The sequence below is a fragment of the Hypanus sabinus genome, chromosome 8, assembly GCF_030144855.1.
Source record: "Hypanus sabinus isolate sHypSab1 chromosome 8, sHypSab1.hap1, whole genome shotgun sequence".
Classification (NCBI taxonomy): Eukaryota; Metazoa; Chordata; class Chondrichthyes; order Myliobatiformes; family Dasyatidae; genus Hypanus; species Hypanus sabinus.
In genome coordinates this window covers 116,541,696-116,560,413 of record NC_082713.1, presented here as the reverse complement: position 1 = coordinate 116,560,413, position 18,718 = coordinate 116,541,696, and the positions used below count along the sequence as shown (strand labels likewise).

The following is an 18,718-nucleotide window of genomic DNA, read 5'->3' as shown; positions in this document are numbered from 1 at the left end:
CACCTAAGTTACAACAAAAGTTTGAACAAGTTAGGTCTTTATTCTTTGGAGCATAGAAGGTTGAGGGGGGACTTGATAGAGGTATTTAAAGTTATGAGGGGGATAGATAGAGTTGATGTTGATAGGCTTTTTTCCATTGAGAATAGGGGAGATTCAAACAACATTACATGAGTTGAGAGTTAAGGGGCAAAAGTTTAGGGGTAACATGATGGGGAACTTCTTTACTCAAAGAGTGGTAGTTATGTGGAACATGCTTCCAGTAGAAGTGGTAGAGGCAGGTTCGATTTTGTCATTTAAAGTAAAATTGGATAGGTATATGGACAGGAAAGGAACGGAGGGTTATGGGCTGAGTGCAGGTAGGTGGGACTAGGTGAGAGTAAGCGTTTGGCACGGACTAGTAGGGCCGGGATGGCCTGTTTCCGTGCTGTAATTGTTATATGGTTATATGGTTACAGCAGTGGAGAAGCGAATGTCTGAATGCACAACCCATTACACCTTGGAGTGGATGGGCTACGGCAGCAGAAGACCAAGAAAATACACACTTTATTAGGTAGAGGAGGTACCTAATAAGGTGGCCACTGAATGCAGATTCTAGATGCTCCAAGCATTCATCCATTGTACCTCCCTGTGTCCCAGCTCTGGGTCTCATGTGCAGTTCAGTGGATGTGCGCTTGCCTCAAGGTTTGGAGTTCAAATCTCTGTCTGATGGTTTCAACCAAATACCTGGGCTGATGATTGAGAGCAATGTGGAGGGAACGATGCCTCACTGCAGGCCATTCATTACTCCTGCTTACCCATCCAACGTTCTGTTCAATGTTTACCCATCAAAAATTCACCAAGAGATCAAATGCTGCTTGCGGGAACTTGCTGTGCACAAGTTCCCATCTTAATGAGGGAAGAGTGGTTTGTAGTACAGAGACATAGAGTCATACAGCACGAATACAGGCCCTTCGGCCCATCTGCACCATGCTGACTAAGATGCCCGTCTAACCTAGTCCTATTTGCCCACATCCCTCTAAACCAGGGGTTCCAAACCTTTTTTTATGCCATGGATCAATACCATTAATCGAGGTGTCTGTGGACCCCAGGCTGGGAACCTCTGCTCTAAACCTTTCCTATCCATGTATCCATAATGTCGTACCTTATTGTTCACCTGCCCTGCACTTTCTCCAGAAACAGCTAGGAATGAAAGGGTTAACATATGAGGAGCATTGGATGGCTCTGGGCCTGTATTCACTCGAGTTTAAAAGAATGGGGAGGGGGGATCTCATTGAAACCTATTGAATATGGAAAGGCCAGATAGAGTGGATGTGGAGAAGGTGTTTCCTATAGTAGGAAAGTCCAGATTCAGAGGGCATAGCCTCAGAATAGAAGAATATCCCTTTAGAATAAAGATGAGGAGGAATTTCTTTATCCAGAAGGTGTGGAATCTGTGGAAGCCAGAGAATCTGTGTTTTATAGAGTTGCTTTTATATTTACATTCATGGTTATTCTGTTTTATTATTGTGTTCTTCATGCTTATCACATTATCTTATACTGCATCAGATTTGGAGAAACAACCATTTCACTCTCATTTTCAACTGTCTACTGAAGAAATAATCTTGAACCTTGAACCCCTCTAAGTTCATCACCTTCTGAAGCAAAACAACACTTGATTGGCATCCCACAGGGCACTGTGGCTGCTAAGAGTGTGACCTACAAAATGTTGCTTGCCCACGTTATTTTGACTTGTAGCCTCCAGACTTGCAACCTCCCCCAACAAGGACAGCAGGCTTATGGGACCATCACCCTGTCCCACATGGTGCATGTTTCCCTCACCCTACATGTTAGTCGCGGTGCTTAAGATTAGGAGGTGTGTTTGGTTTTAAAGCATGTGATTTGGGTTAGGAAATATTGGCTAGGGTTAGCGGGGGTTTTGGCTAGAGGAGGTAGGGGTGTTGCTAAGATTTGGTGGGGTTGTTGGCTGGGGTAGACTGAGTGTGTTAGGGGCTGGTGGTAGTGTTGGCTAGGGTTGGTGCATCCCAAATGGCCCTCTTTTTCATCATCATCATCGGCTGGAACCCTTGGCACACTCTCCCCAACAGCTCTGAGGACATCTTCAGCAGAAGGACCACAGGACTTCAAAAAGAAAGCTCACTACCATGTTCCTGGGAGGGGCAACATCCCCCCCTCCAAAAAAGAAAATAAATCCTTACTTTACAATTATCTTTTGAAATATGGCCAAATTATATTGTCTCTTGCTTAAAGTTCTGCATTATTTGAAGAGATCTGGCATGGCTCCCAGAATCTCTTCCACATAAAGATCAGTTGTATTCCACATACTAATGACATTGCTGAGGACATCATTTATCAGAAGTGTCTACAGATAGATAATAGAGGCAATTAACATCTCCATGCTCCTGATTTTCCTGATGTCTATAACCTTGTCTCGTACAGTAATCTTCCAAAGGCTCTGTCCCTGAATTGAATTGTTCCATCTTGGGCACTGTGCCTTCAACTGCTAGAACCCAAAGCTTTTGGAATTCTTCCCAGAGATCTTCTCCCTCCCTCCCTCCCTCTCTCACTCATTTCTTCTGCCTCTCTCTCTCTTTCCCTTTCCCTCTCTTCTCTCCCACTTCCCCTCTCTATACCCATTTTTTTTCTCTCTTTTCTCTCAACCCCACTCTCTTTCTCTAACTCAATCTCACCCCCTCTCCCTACTCTGTCTCTTTTCTCTCTCTGTCTCTCAGATATTTAAATAATGAGCAGGATAGAGAAAGGAGATTTGGTTGATGTTGGTGCACTTGGATTTTCAAAAAGCCTTGACAAGATGCCACACATGAATCTGCTTAATAAGCTATGAGCCCATGGTATTATAGGAAAGATGGATGAATCAGTGGCTGATTGGCAGGGGGCAAAGAGTGGGAATAAAGGGAGCCTGTTCTGGTTGGCTGCCAGTGACCAGTGATGTTCCACAGGGGTCTGTGTTGGGATCGATTCTTTCGATTTCAATGATGGAATCGATGGCTTTGTTGCAAAATTTGCAGGTGATATGAAGATGGGGGAGGGGCAGCTAGTTTTGAGGAAATAGAGAGGCTACAGAAGGACTTAGACAGATTAGGAGAATGGGCAAAGAAATGGCAAGATGGAATACAGTGTTGGGAAGTGTATGATCATGCACTTTGGTAGAAGTGAAAGGGTTGACTATTTTCTAAATGAAGAGAAAATACAAAAATCTGGGGCACAAAGGGACTTGGGAGTCCTGTTGTGGGATTCCCTAAAGGTTAGCTTGCAGGTTGAATCTGTGATGAGGAAGGCAAATGCGATGTAAGCATTCATTTCAAGAGGACCAGAATATAAAAGCAAGGATGTCATGTTGAGACTTCATAAAACACTGGTGAGGCCTCACTTGAACAGTTTTGGGCCCCTTATCTTAGAAAGGATGTGCTGAAACTGGAGAGGGTTCAAAAAGAGGTAAATGAAAACGATTCCATGATTAAATGGCTTGTCATATGAAGAGCGTTTGATGGCTCTGGGCCTGCATTCAGAGGCATTCAGAAGAATGAGGGTGACTTAACTGCAACCTATCGAATGGTGAAAGGCCTTGATAAAGTGGATGCGGAGAGGGTGTTTCCTATGATGGGAGAGTCTAAGAGCAGAGGACACAGCCTGGTTGTCATTAGTTGAGGAGACAGATTTAGGTGTGAAGTCCTGTAGGTAGAACAGGATGATGACTGGTAGTGGATCAGTCTGTGTACTATAGAAATTCAACAGATCACATCCTTTGCATTATGGAGTCTTACAGCAAAGAGAACAGCAGGTGACCAGGTAGAGAACGGAGGGAAATGGATCATGAGCAGGAGAGGAATTTAGTTTTGATTGGCATTATGGCCTGTGGGCTGAAAGGCCTGTTCCTGCACTGTACTGTTCTATGATCTATGTAATACATCGATCCAGAGGTCTATTGGAGTTATTGACCTGGAATGTACACCAGAGTTCATACACTAACTAGATCAGGGGTTCTTAACCTGGGATCCACAGGGGTCCGTAGATTGATCCCAAAGGGTCCATGAACTTCAACAGGAAAAAATTTACATCTTTATTTTCACTAAAAGTTAACATTTACTTCAATTAGGAATGTAGGCAACATAGCACAGTAGTATTAACAATACCTGTGACTTTGTTATCAATAGAAATCACAGATATTTTCATATCACATTAGAGATGTTACAAATATCTCAAAATATTGCTCACTGCTTGTTTTTAATGCATTAATAATGTGTACATATATTACTATATGACAGATTTCTTAAAAATTTTGAAAACAGTGTTTCAATATAATTGGCTTCTTTTGTTACCAATTTTTGTGACAAGTGTGCGCCTTGCTTAAAGTAAAAATGAATGTAAATAAGTGATTATGTGGACTCTCTTATTCTTCTTCTAATTGTTTTTATGTTTTAGAGTTACAAAACAGAACACCTTCCGTGACCTGTGGCACCAGGGAAACCTTCCACCCAGGATGGAGGTGCGGTGAAAATAGGCAGTTGTGGTGGAAGCAGTAAAATGATGGAATTTGATGAATAATCCATCCTATCAACCCGAGGAGGAACTTCTTCACTTGGAGGGTGGTGCAAGTACGGGATGAGCTGCCAGTGCAAGTAGTGGATGCGTGCTTGATTCAACATTTAAGAATACTTCGGACAACCACATGAATGGGAGGGTTATGGAGGACTGTGGTCCAACCGCGGGCTGATGGGACTAGGCAGAATAATAATTTTGGAACGGGTTAAATAGGCCAAATGGCCTCTTTCTACGCTACCTCGCTATTTCTCCCTTGCTCTTTTTCTTGTAACTTATAGCAACGTTTATGTATTGTATTGCATTGCTGCTACAAAACAAAGAGTACAACATAGAACTTGGAACAGTACAGCACAGCACAGGCCCTTAGCCCAACAATGTTGAGCTGACCTTATCAGCCGACTCCAGGACCAATCTAACCCTTCCCTTCCACATAGTTCTCCATTTGCTAGCATGCTACGCTGGTGCCAAAAGCTTACTGACATTTGCACAATGCTTGCCGAGTTGATTTTCTGCCAGCAACACATTTCAGCATACGTTTGAAAGCACATGTGAAAACAGCGCAGTTTCATCCTGATCTTTATTTTTCGTTCATCCATGAACCTATCTCTTAAATGTCCCTAATGTTTCTGCCTCTACCACCACACCCTGCAGCATGTTCTACGCACCTAATGCTGTCTTTGTAAAATAACCTACCTCTGACTTCTTGCCTATATTTTCCTCCAATAACGATAAAATGAAATTCATGGCACATGTCAGTGATACTAAACCTGATTCTGATTTTGAATGTGGCCTGGGCTAGTCAGCCAAATGCTGAACCTTCCTCGGGAGGGTTTATGCCAGAATCTAAGCGAAGACATGCAAAGCCTACATTCCAAGGAGATCAAATCCAGATTGAGTGACCTGGGGCCAACAGGCTACAGAGAAAAAGTGTGGTAGAGAAAGTGAACCCAGTATTCTAGGTGAGTAAGACGCTGTCGCATCAAAGGATATACCTTCTAAAGCATTGAGATACTGAAAATATTTCTTTGAAAGTCAGTGATTTGCTGTGCGAGCGGATTGAATGTTACCCGCAATGTGAAGCCATGTGCCCATCTGACTCAAAGTCAAGTCAACCAGTCACTGCATGGCGGTAACACACACACAAATTCTGGAAGAGCTCTGCAGATCAGGCAGCATCTATGGTGGGAAATAAACAGTCAATTTTTCAGACAGAGACACTTCAGCGGGACTGCAAGAGAAGGAGAAAGAATCCAGAGTAAGGTTTGGAAAGTTACCAGATGAGGGGAAAGGTGGGTGGGGAGGGGGAATGATGTTGGAAGCTGGGTTGCGATAGATGGTGGAGGTAAAGGGCTGAAGGAGGAATCTGGTAGGAGAGGAGAGTGCACCATCAGAGAAAGGGAAGGAGGAAGGGCACTAGAGGGAGCTGATTCAGTTACTCTGAAGTCACGGCAACTAGATCTCAGAAGCAACAAGGGATGAATTTCCAGGGGCCAAGCCTGGGCTGCAACTTGGTTAATGTATAATTCAAATAAGGTGGGGGGGGAGGGAAAGGGGCATGAGCAGGTGAGGGGGAAGCCCACTGGGTTCTTGCAGGCTGTTGTCAAGAAGTTACCAGTCAAGGGATGTCTGTCACAGGACCAGCTCCAGAGGCCACGCAAAAGAGCAGGCTAGAAAAAGCACTGAGGGTATGCTACTTAAGAAGCAAGAACAGCCCAACTCCCGGATGCTGCTGGGACAATATTTTAGTAATTTTACAGCAATGGGAATATTTGCTGTCTTCCACAAGAACCAGTTCACAGGAGGATTCTTGCCTCTATCTGGGCAGGAAGAGATAGCAGGGTTACTTGTGTTTCAAGGTGGTGGATGTGCCCTTGGCACAAATCTATAGATTGGGTGGAAGTAGTAACGTATACAGAAGGATGGAGAGAGGTCATACGGCATTAATAGAAAGCAATAAAGAGTCGGCGTTTCGGGCCAAGACCCGTCAGGGACTCAAAATGGAGTCCTAATGAATCACAGGATTAAGCAGTGAGACTGTTCATTTGTATTTGGCATATCATGTACGGTACCATGAGACATAGGAGTCATTTGGCCCATTGAGTCTGCTCCACCTGTCAACCATGGCTCATCTATTTTCTCTATCAACCCCATTCTCCTGCCATCTACCCGTAGACTTTGACATCCTTGCTAATCAAGAACCAATCACCCAAGATCAGGATTCAAATATATTTATCATGAATACATCAAACCATACAATGAAATGTGTCTTTGACGTTAATAAGCAACACACCCAAGGGTGTGGTGGAATTAGCCACACATCCCTGCGCCAACATAGCATGCCCACGAGGCTTGACAGAACAACATAGGAACACAGGAAAGGATAATGTTGTGCGCATCCTGTAGAAGAAATGTTATTTTCACAGTATAGTACAAAAGTCTTACACACATATATTGTATATAGTTAGGGAGACTGAGACTTTTGCACATCACTGTAGTAACTTTATGTATCGTACTCTACTGCTGTTACTAAAAGAAACAAATTTCATGACATGTGTGATAATAAACTTGATTCTGATGTGGGTCTCTATTGTGGACTGAGAGAGGGAAGGGGGCAGGGAGAGGGGAATCACGGTTGGGGAAAGGGGAAGGGAGAGGGGAGGGAGCGGAAAGCACCAGAGAGACATTGTGTAATGATCAATAAACCAATTGTTTGGAATCAAGTGACCTTGCCTGGTGTCTCAGGACTGGGTGTATCTGCACCTGCGCCATTCCCTGCCCCGGCACACCTTCTCTGCCACGTGTCCCACACCCATCCCGCGGTGCCCCATCCTCACCCTTCCCAACATCCTTTGCACCTGCCAGATTTACAAGCTCGTTCTCTGCTCCACGTTGACAAATACAATCCTATGCAAACATTTTGGGACCCATAACTACATACATGTGCCTAAGACTTTTGCACAGTACTCTATATCAACTGAGTGGCCTAAATCAAACACAGATTGAGTTGGAAGTCAGACTGCATTCCACTGTGGAATCCTGCCAAAAACTCCAACCACTTAATTGGTAATACCACAATAGGCGTTTGACCTACTGATGTCAAGCCAGCCTCTGTGGCCACACACCCACAAGAGAGAATGAAAACAATCAAGGCAGAATTTTGAGCATTAATGTCACATAAGAAGATGAGTTTGTAACTTCAAGCAGCAAAGGGGAAACATCTGGATTCTAAAGCAATTTAGTGTGTCAGTCAGGACACCAAACCGAGATGGAGAGCCCTAAGAAGAAGTCAATGCTGTAGCCACTGAGTGCAAGACTTCTAATAATTTTTTGAAGTTTTTATTTATTGATTGAGATACAATGCAGCTCAGGCCCTTCTGGCCCTTCACGCCGTGCTGCACAGCAACCCCCAACATAACTGTAACTTAATCAAGGTCGCATTACAATGACCAATCAATGTATCAACTGGCATTTCTTTGGATTGTGGCAGGAAACCAGACGGTCATGAGGAGAAGGTATGAACTCCTTACAGACAGTGGCGGGAATTGAACCCGGGTCACTGGTACTATAAAGCATAGTGCTAACCATTACGCTACTGTGCCACCCATAATTTAGCAACTACAGCTTGGTACTACAGCTGTCCAATACCCATTCATTAGGTACACTAGTACACCTGCTCATTAATGCAAATATCAGACAATCATGTGCCAGTAACTCAATGCATAAAAGCATGCAGACATGGTTGGGAGGTTCAGTTGTTATTCAAGCCAAACATCAGAATGGGGAAGAAATATGATCTAAGTGACTTTGACCATGGAATGATTGTTGGTGTCAGATGGGGTGGTTTGAGTATCTCAGAAACTGCTGTTTGCTTGGGGTTTTCATGTACAACAGTCTCTAGAGTTTACAGAGAATGGTACAAGAAACAAAACAACATCTAGGGAGCGGTAGTGCTATGGGTGAAAATGCCTTATTACTGAGAGAGGTCAGAGGAGAATGGCCAGGCTACCTTAAGCTAACAGGAAGGTGACCGTAACTCAAGTAACCACACATTATGACAGTGGTGTGCAGAAGAGAATCTCTGAAAGTACAACACGTTGAAACTTGAAGTGAATAGGCTACACAAACGTACACTCAGTGGCCACTTAATTAGGTGCAGGAGGTATTGAGTAGAGTGATCACTACAGTAGATTCCGGTTAATTGGGACACATCACGACCAGTACATTTTGGCCCAACAAAGCAGCTGCCCCAATTAGCAGGTTTCATGGAAATCGTTAAAAAGGTATACAAAAGACAAACTACTGTTTAACTGAGTAACAAATTATGTACTTAAATGAAATATGGAACCTTCATAGATGATTTTGACAACTACTGTACATGCTCCAAATCTTCATTTTCATTGTAACATTCAAATTGATCATTGACATATTCAAATTCTTCATAGTTCCTAACTTGTTGAAGCAGTGAAATAAGTTCATTTTCAATCCTGGCCAATTCTGGCATCTCCAAGCCCGAATGCTTGAAAGTGCAGTTCTAAATTGTCTTACTGCTTACTTCTTGCCCACTATCAGAGACAAAAATCTCTGCCCTTTAAACACAAACGCACACAACTGACGAGCATAGTCAACGTTTTGGGCCGAGACCCTTCAGCAGTACTTTTTCCATAGAAGCTACCTGGCCTGCTGAGCTCCTCCAGCATATTGTGTATGTTGCTTGGATTTCCAGCACCTGCAGATTTTCTCAGTCCTGCTGAAGGCAGCATCCATTATTGAGGGCCCCCACCATTCAGGACTTGGCCTCTTTTCATTACTATCATCAGGGAGGAGCTATAGGAGCTTAAAGACTCACACTCAGTGTTTTAGGAACAGCATCTTCCCCTCCTCCATCAGATTTCTAACAGTCCATGAACCCATAATCATCACCTCACTCTTTTGCTCTTCACCTGCACTGTCTTTTTCACACAGGTGGCTCCCAGGGCTGTGTCCTAAGCCCCCTCCTTTACTCTCTACATACCCATGACTGTGTCACCACCAATCTGCCAATTAAATTTGCTGACGACACTACACTGATTGGCCTAACCTCAAATAATAACGAGGCAGCCTACAGAGAAGAAGTCGTTACCCTGTCACAGTGGTGTCAAGAAAACAACCTCTCCCTCAATGTCACAAAAACAAAGGAGCTGGTTGTGAGGAATGGAGACAGGTTCATCCTGATTGACATCAATGGATCTGGGGTTGAGAGGGTGAACAGCTTTAAGTTCCTCAGCATACACATCACCGAGGATTTCACGTGGTCTGTACATACCGGCTGTGTGGTGAAAAAGGCAGAACAGCACCTCTTTCACCTCAGATGGTTTAAGAAGTTTGGTATGAATTCCCAAATCCTAAGAACTTTCTACAGGGGCACAATTGAGAGCATCCTGACTGGCTGCATCACTGCCTGGTATGGGAACTGTACCTCCCTCAATCACAGCATTCTACAGAGAGTTGTGCGGACAGCCCAGCACATCTGTAGATGTGAACTTCCCACTATTCAGGACATTTACAAAGACAGGTGTGTAAAAAGGGCCTGAAGAATCATTGGGGACCTGAGTCACCCCAACCACAAACTGTTCCAACTGCTACTGCGGGAAACGGTACCGCAGCATAAAAGCCAGGACCAACAGGCTCCGGGACAGCTTCTTCCACCAGGCCATCAGACTGAGGAACTCATGCTGATATAATTGTATTTCTATGTTATATTGACTGTCCTGTTGTACATACTATTTATTATAAGTTACTATAACTTGCACATTGCACATTTAAACGGAAATGTAACGTAAAGATTTCTACTCCCCGTGTATATGAAGGATGTAAGTAATAAAGCCTATTCAATTCAATTCAATATACTCTTATTGTAAATTTATAGCAATTTTTATATGTTACTCTGTACTGCTGCTACAAAACAACAAACTTCACCACACGTCAGTGAGAACAAACTCGATCCTGATTCTGATTCATACAACATAGAACATTACAGCAGAGCACTTTGGCCTTCGATGTTCTGCTACCCTTTTAACCTACTCGAAGACTAACCTAACTCTTCCCTCCTGCATAACCCCCCATTTTTCTATCATTTAAGAGTTTCCTAAAAGTCCCTAATGAATCTGCCTGTAATACCACCCCTGGCAGTGCATTCCATGCACCCATATTTTTGACTGAGTGTCTGGTTTCTACCACATGGTTTTATCAGGCACTGGTGCACGCTGAGAGTTGATTGCCTTCAAAAATAATGTTTTATGGTTGGCTTTTGCCAGAGTAAGGAGAATAATAAAGCGGCAGCACGCTCAATGTGAAATGTGCTGATGAGTCTTCTCACATTAAAGGTGTGACCTGCAGAAACTTTCTTCAATCATTGATGTCCTGATAACAATGTCATTGTGCAATGCTTCTGTGGAAGTCCTACTGAGTCATAATCATACAATGCTTAGAACTGCATTTGCTTTTCTTGAAATTCTGGCGTAGCAGACCCACTTTTCACTCAACACACACAAAATGCTGGAGGAGCCCAGCAGGTCAGGCAGCATTGATGGAGAGGAATAAATGTTTCGGGCTGAGACTCTTCATCGGGACTGGAAAGGAAAGGGGCAGAAGAAGGTAGGCAGAGGGGAAGGAAAGGAGCTCAAGCTGGCAGGTGATAGGTGAGACCAGGTGAGGGGGAAAGGTGGCTGGGGGAGGGTGGGGGAAAGGAAAAGCTGGGAGGAGATAGGTGGAAGTAATAAAGGACTGAAGAAGTAGGAATCAGATTGGACCATGGCAGAAAGTGAAGGAGAAGGGAGGTAATTCAGCTCCACTTAAGTCATTACGACTAGATCTGAGAAGCAATGAGGGGTGAATCTCCAGAGATAAGTCTTTCAACATTGGCCGGGCTGCAGCTCAGATAAGATATATTCCAAATAAATATTCCCTATCTATTTCTCTCACATCGTTTGAGGAAGCCAATGGACCCAGCCTCTACCAGATCCCTTCCTGTAACTTTCTTAGGTCAATTGCCCTCTCTTGCACATTTACCTCTGCCCTCCTTGGCCTTGAAGGGGACGAAAGTGTGGGCAAAATGAAGCAGACACCAGGAAAGAGGTGTCCCGACCCACCACAATCTCCCAGACCCTGTCGGGGGTGGGGGATTCATGCTTTAATCCCACTGAATTTACAGCAGAGAAACAGGACATTCTCCCCAACAGGTCACCAAGTGGACTCAGTTGCGATTTGATTGGATGGGCTGGTGGAGCAGACTGTATGATCAACTGGGTTACCTCTACAGGCACTGCCAATGTTAGACCTATAGCTGAACTATTGTACCTCCTAAAATGGAACAGCATTTAATGGCCTGGCATTGGGGCATCAGGACATGATGTCCTTGCCCACCACTAAAGGATTTGAGGATATTCTCACTTCTCACATCTTGATTCCTAGCCACAAAGGCAATGTCCCTTCAAATGCTCTTCCAGTGCGCGCCACAGTAGCCTAGAGGTTAGGACGATGCCGTTACGGCTCAGGTGCCTGGAATTCAGAGTTCGATCCTATTGTCCTCTACAAGGAGTCCATACGCCCTCCCTGTGGAGCGCGTGGTGTTTCACCCAGGCGCTCCGGTTTCCTCCCACGTTTCAAAGAGGTACCAGTTAGTAGGTTAATTGGTCCTTGTAAATTGTCCCGCGATGAGGTTAGGGTTAACTTGGGGTTGTCGGGGGTTGCACTGCTCGATGTGCAGGAAATGCCTACTCTGCACTGTATCACTAAATCATTAATTAATAAAGGCACCTCCTGTAACTCCAGAGTGACCACTGAGTGCATATTCAAGGTCATCTGCTGCTGTAGACCATCCACTTCAAAGCTCGGTGTGTTGTGTTCAGAGGTGCTCTTCTGCACACACTGTTGTAATGAGTTACGGTCTCCTTCCTGTCATCTTGAAGCAGTCTGGCCATTCTCCTCTGACCTCTCTCATTAACCAGGCATTTTCACTCACAGGACTGCTGCTCGCTGGACTTTTGATTTGTCTTTCTTGCCATTCTCTGTATATTCTAGGGACTGTTGTGCATGAAAATCCCAGTCTGCCACCAAGAATCACTTCACGGTCAAAGCCACTTGGATCACATTTTTTCCCCATTCTGATCTTTAGTTTGAACAACAACTGAACCTCTTGACCACGACTGCATGCATTGATGCATTGAGTTGTTGCCACGTGATTGGCTGATTAGATATTTATATTAATGAGCAGGTGCACAGGTGTACCTAATAAAGTGGCCATTGAGTGTATCTGTGTTCATTTTAATTCCTATAACCTTCTGATCCTTGCCTTCTGAGTCCCCAAATTTAACACTCGATGGCAGCTCTTGTTTTTGGAAACATTTTAGTGGGATAGGTGGTGATCTAAATCAAGGACATTGAGATCTAACTTGTTATACGCAGAGCTTGTACCTGCCCTGCACTTTTGCTGTAGCTGTTACATTTTATTCTGAATTCTGTTATTGCAATGGACTCTGTAATGAAATGATCTGTACAAGCAGTATGCAAAGGTTAGCTTTAGTCATAAGAGTTATAAAACTCTACAGCTTAGAAACAGGCCTTTTGGACCATCTAGCACATGCTGAACTAATATTTTTCCTAGTCCAATTGACTTGCATCTGAACCACAATCCTCCATACCTGTCCCATCCTTGCACCAAAGGTCACTTCAAATCGAACTTGCATCCATCACTTCCGCTGGCAGCTCGTTCCACACTCACAACCCTCTGAGTGAGGAAGTTTCCCCTTAAATATTTCACCTTTCACACTTATCTCGTGACCTCTAGTTCTAGTTATATCCAACCTCAGTGGAAAAAGCCTTTCATTTAACTTGTCTATACCCCCATAATTTTGTATATGTCGAGAAGTCCCCTAATTCTTCTGTGCTCCAGGGAATAAATTCCTAACATTCAACCTTTCTCTATAACTCATGTCCTCATGTTCCATCAACTTCCCTGTAAATTTTCTCTGCACCCTTTCAATTTCACTTTTCACCCTTAACCCCTTAAGCTTCATTTGTCACAAGTACATTGATACTTCAAAGCAAGCAAGACAAGCTTCCTCACTGTATCTTGGTACATGTGACATTTCTATTCTACCTCAATATTTATGACTCTGTATAGATATGATCTGTATGAATGGTATGCAAGACAAGCTTTTCACTGTATCTTGGTATACATGAAAATGAACCAGTTCCAATTCCGAGACGTGGGAGGTTGGGTGCAGAAAAATGCTGATGCCTGGTGGGAGAACAAGTGGAAGGGGTTTACAGTGGGTTCAATCTGTAACTGCAGCTCCGTCCTCGGGCTTGTGGTGGAGATTTATTAGCTGGCATAATGGAAATGCTCAAGTTGCCTGGCTTAACACAAGCACATGTCCGCAGAGGCCTTGGGTCACTCTACATGTTCCCCTGTGCAGTGCTTTAGTAAATACTTACTGGCTGTGAGAGAGTGTCTCTTAGCACGGACCGGCCTACCCCGCTCCGGATGTGTGTGTTCACACCTGGGCACACAGGTTTTAGTTATCTGCTCCAGAGTGTATAAGGTAGAGTTGGAGACACGCCCTGGGTAGAAAAGGGTGGGGTGCTGTCAGTGTGTTACATGAAAGAAAGACGCCTAGCAAACTACGTGATTCGTTCCCTACACATCTACTGAAAGAGGGCATCTGGCTTAAATGGTCTATGCTGCCACTTCTAACGCCTCCATCCCAATTCTTCCCAAATCCTTTTGTCCCTCAACGACATCCAACTGCCCTCTACCTGAGCCTCAGTTTGTTCCTGTTGAAGCCATTTCTAGGCTTCCCTGCTTAATCTCAGCAACCCTCCCCTGAGAACCCACCACCCAATCACTTCTAAGCTGGGGCCAGGGCGATTTAATTTATTATTTAGAAATATAGCGTGAACGGGCCCTTCCGGCCCCTCGAATCATGCTGTCCAACAGCCCACCCATTTAACTCTAGCCTAATCACAGGACAATTTACAATGACCAATTAACCCACTAGCCCGTATGTCTTTGGATTCTGGCTGGAAAGCACATCACCTGAAGGAAACCCACACGCACACTGGAAGGAATGTACAAAGGACACTGGAATTGAACTCTGAACTCCAATGACCTGAGCTGTAATACCATTTTGCTAATCTCTATGCTACCATGGCACCCCCACTTGGAAGCCCAAACATATAATTCCACAATTATTTTCTGTTAAAACTCTTCCCAGTGAACTGTGATGGAAATTTGACACCTTAATTGATTATCAATCTCAGAACACATTATCAATCTCAGAACATCACTGCCCTCGTTTCACGATAGCAGAGTGGCTACCATAACAGGTTACAGCACCAGTGATGGGAGTTCGATTCCTGCCACTGTCTGTAGGGAGTTTGTACGTTCAACCCGTGACCAAATGGTTTCCTCTGGTGCTCCACCTCCTCCCTCATTAGTAAAGCTGAATAAACTGTAGGCATGATATGCTGGTGCCAGAAGTATAGCCGTACTTGTGGGCTGCCCCTAGCATATCCTTGGGCTCTGTAGGTCGTTGACGCAGTTCATTGTACATTTATAATGTATGGTACCTGTGACAAATAGAGCTAATCTTTTTTCAAAAAAATCTTTAAGGAGGAGATCTTTCAACACCTCAAAAATCTTTCTCCATTCAATTAATTTTACTTACGATTAATTGGCCCCTGTATGTTGAAATATACAATGAAAAGAGTCATTTGTATCAAACCAAATCAGCGAGGAATGTGCTGAGTGTGCAAATGTTGCAATACTTCTGGCACCAACAAAAGGGTTGGTGACCCAGAAGCATGGTGACACTTGTGGGATGCCCAGCACAACTCTCACTGATCTTCATTCCCCAATCCTTGCTACCTTTGCCTGGGTACTTCAAAGCACTGGTATATGAAGAAGATTATTCTCAGGGCCTTTGATAGTTGATAAGTTACTTGACAGACACGAGGCGACTCAAAACCCGAATTACCAGATTGTAAATTAATTTTTGCAGTTATTTTCACTTGGCTGCTTAGAGTGAGAACTGAGATTTGGTGAAATAATGCTATGCTGCCACTAAAGATTCCCTCAGGGCATTCCACCTATTGTCCTTCCAAACTCTTAACACTTCTATCTCCTTCTCTCTGACAGCTGGGAGGGGAGGAGTTCTCCCTCAGAATCTAACAGCCGCTGTGCTGACAAAACCCAGGCCTATCCAGCCAACTCCACTCAGTCAATGAGAGTGGACCCATGTCTCAAACACACTCACTCAGAAACACCTTTATAAGGAGAGCTGGGGTTGGGGGTGTCGGTGGGTCATCCCCTGCTATGTGCTCTGGGTACCTCAATGCCCTATTGTAATGTGCATTGCTTCAATGCAATGATGTAATGAATTGACCTGACAAACAGTATACAAGACTAGTTTTCCACTGTACCTCAGTACCTGTGACAGTAATAAACCGATTTACCAATTTATCAGTTTCCTACTGGTTTGGGATTGAGCGATGTAGCTGATGAGAAAACCCAGCCAAAATAACGGCTTTTGTGGACATGATCTCCCAGCGGCCACCCATTTCAATTTGACTTCCCATTCTCACACCAACATATCTGTCCATGGACTCCTCTACTGTCAGGAAGAGGCCAAAGACAGGTTGGAGGAGCAACAGCCCATATTCCTTCTGAGTAACATTCACCTTGATGGCATGGACATTGACCTCCCTCCATTTCTCCAGTTCCTCCGGCATTTTGTGTGTGTGTGTGTTTTTCAAGATTTCCAGCACCTGCAGAATCTCTTCTGCCTCTAACTTGTTAAATGCACTCCTAAACAAAGTAAATTGCTTTTGGCTTTAATCATGTCCAGGATCAGAGCTGACCAATGCTTAGTTTGGTATCATGGGATGTGGAACACGTTTGGTCGAATCATCTGAACATCTGTTTGTCAGAACCATTAGATCAATCATTTTGTGTCACTGATCGTCACACAAACCTCTGAACTTTGTGACCTCAGCACTGGCAGAGAGGCTACAGCCAACGGTGACTCACTTGTGAATTTTCACTGGATTTGCACTGTCATATTATGTTCAAGTTCTGGAGTTCATACCTTTAAAGGTGAGAGAGATGAGGAAAGTTTAAAGGAGATATGCGAAGAAATTTTTTTGAGACGGGGAGCAATGGGTGACTGGAATGGGCTGACTAGATAGGTGGTAAAGGCAGATATGATAGTGATTTTTAAGAGGATGTTAGACATGTGGATGTGCAGGGATTAGAGAGATATGGGTCACATACTGTCATAAGTATTTAGTTTAATTCAGCAGCGTGCTTGACACAGACACTATGGGCTGAACGACCCGTTCTTTGGCAGAACAGCAGCACCCCAACTTCCTTAGAGGGCTAAGGAAATCAGTCGCATCCATGTTGACCCTCGCCAGTTTTTACAGATGCACCACAGAAATCATCCCATCAAGATGTATTGCAGATTGGTATGACAACTGCTCTGCACCATATGAAACAGCAGAGAGCAGTGGACAGAGCCTAGTCCATCAGGTCCACCAGTCTGCCCCCCCCACTGACTCCGTCTACACTTCCCACTGCACCAGTAAAGTCCCAGCATTATCGAAGATCCCATTGACCCAAGCCATTCCCTCTTCTCCGCCCTCTCATTGGGCAGAACATACAAAAGCTTGAAAACGCACACCTCCAGGCTCAAGGATAGCTTCTACCCTTCCTGTTATTGGACTGTTGATTAGAGCTCTTGTAAAATAAGATGTCCTTTTGACCCTGCTTTCTACCTTGTGGCCCTTGCTCCTTTTTGTTCCATAAGGTACAGCATGGAGCCAGCCCTTCCGGTCCTTTGAGCTGCTGATTTAACCCTAGCCTAATCACGGGACAATTTACAATGAACAATGAACCTACCAGCTGGTACATCTTTGGACTTTGGGAGGAAAGCCACGCGGTCAAAGGGAGAGCGTACAAACTCTGTTCAGGCAGTGGTGGGAAATGAACCCCAGTCACTGGTACTGTAAAGTCTCATGTTAATCACTACGCTACCGTCTAGCTGCACTTCCCCTGTAACTGTACACTGCGGTCCGTTATTGTTTTTCCCTTGTACTACCTCGATGCACTGATGAGACGAACAAGGGGAGGGCAGTGAATGAGAGAGACCCTAGGAAGGAAGAGCCTGTGGCTCAGGCTGAGAGTCAGGAGCATTGGAGGAGTGGGGAGGGGTGGGGGGAACTTGTGAAACACAGTAAATGGACTTACTGTCCATTTCTTTTCAACTACTGAGGACATCTGCATTAATTTTGAACTGATTTTGTCCTATTGACTTCAAAAACCTCTGAGCAAACAATTAAACAAATCCAGAAAATTGGGGTATTTCGTACTTTATAATTGGGTCCTTTGACTAAGAGAGGATGTACTGGCATCGGAGAGGGTCCAGAGGAGGTTCGCGAGAAAGATCCCGGGAATGAAGGGGTTAATGTTTGCGAAGCATTTGATGGCTCTGGGCCTGTACTCACTGGACTTTAGAGGAATGGGGGGAGGGGGGAAATTTCATTGAAACTTATCAAGTATGGAAAGACCTAGATAGTGTGGATGTGGAGAAGATGCTTCCTATAGTAGGGGAGTATAAGACCAAAGGACAAAGCTTCTCAATAGAGGGGCACCCCTTTAGAACAGAAACGATGAGGAATTTCTTTAGCCAGAGGGTGGTGAAGTTGTGGAATTCATTGCCACAGACGGCTGTGGAGAACAAGTCATTGGGTATATTTAATGCAGAGGCTGGTAGGATTTTTGATTAGTCAGGGTGTCAAAGGTTATAGAGAGAAGGCAGGATAATGGGATTGAGAGGGATAATATATCTGCCATGATGGAATGGCAGAACAGACTCAATGGGCTGAATGGCTAGATTGCTCTCCAATGTCTGATAGTCTTACAGATCTCCTCCCAGTAAGTCTAGCCAGTTGGAAAGCCTTCCTTTCTCCCCACTGCCCACAAGAAGGTGCAAAGACTCAGCAGGTCAGACAGCATCTATGAAGGGAAATGAAAGTTGAAGGTGTGGGACAGAACCCTTCATGAGATAAACTGAGGAATTCCTCCAGCATCTTGTGCACTTTGCTCAAGATTTCCAGTATC

General features: G+C 44.3%; 1 protein-coding gene across 3 annotated transcripts in view; it reads right to left on the bottom strand.

The window, feature by feature from the left end:
* The window catches only part of kitlga (kit ligand a), a 142,221-nt gene that overhangs the window by 20,083 nt on the left and 103,420 nt on the right, over positions 1–18,718 (bottom strand). For 2 of the 3 annotated variants that reach the window (XM_059977650.1, XM_059977651.1), the window contains one exon: positions 14,035–14,160. The exons of the other annotated variant lie outside the window; for it this stretch is intronic. In XM_059977650.1, the coding sequence (XP_059833633.1) occupies positions 14,035–14,160 (126 nt within the window). The remainder of the gene's footprint in view (positions 1–14,034; positions 14,161–18,718) is intronic. 3 annotated transcript variants of the gene reach the window in all.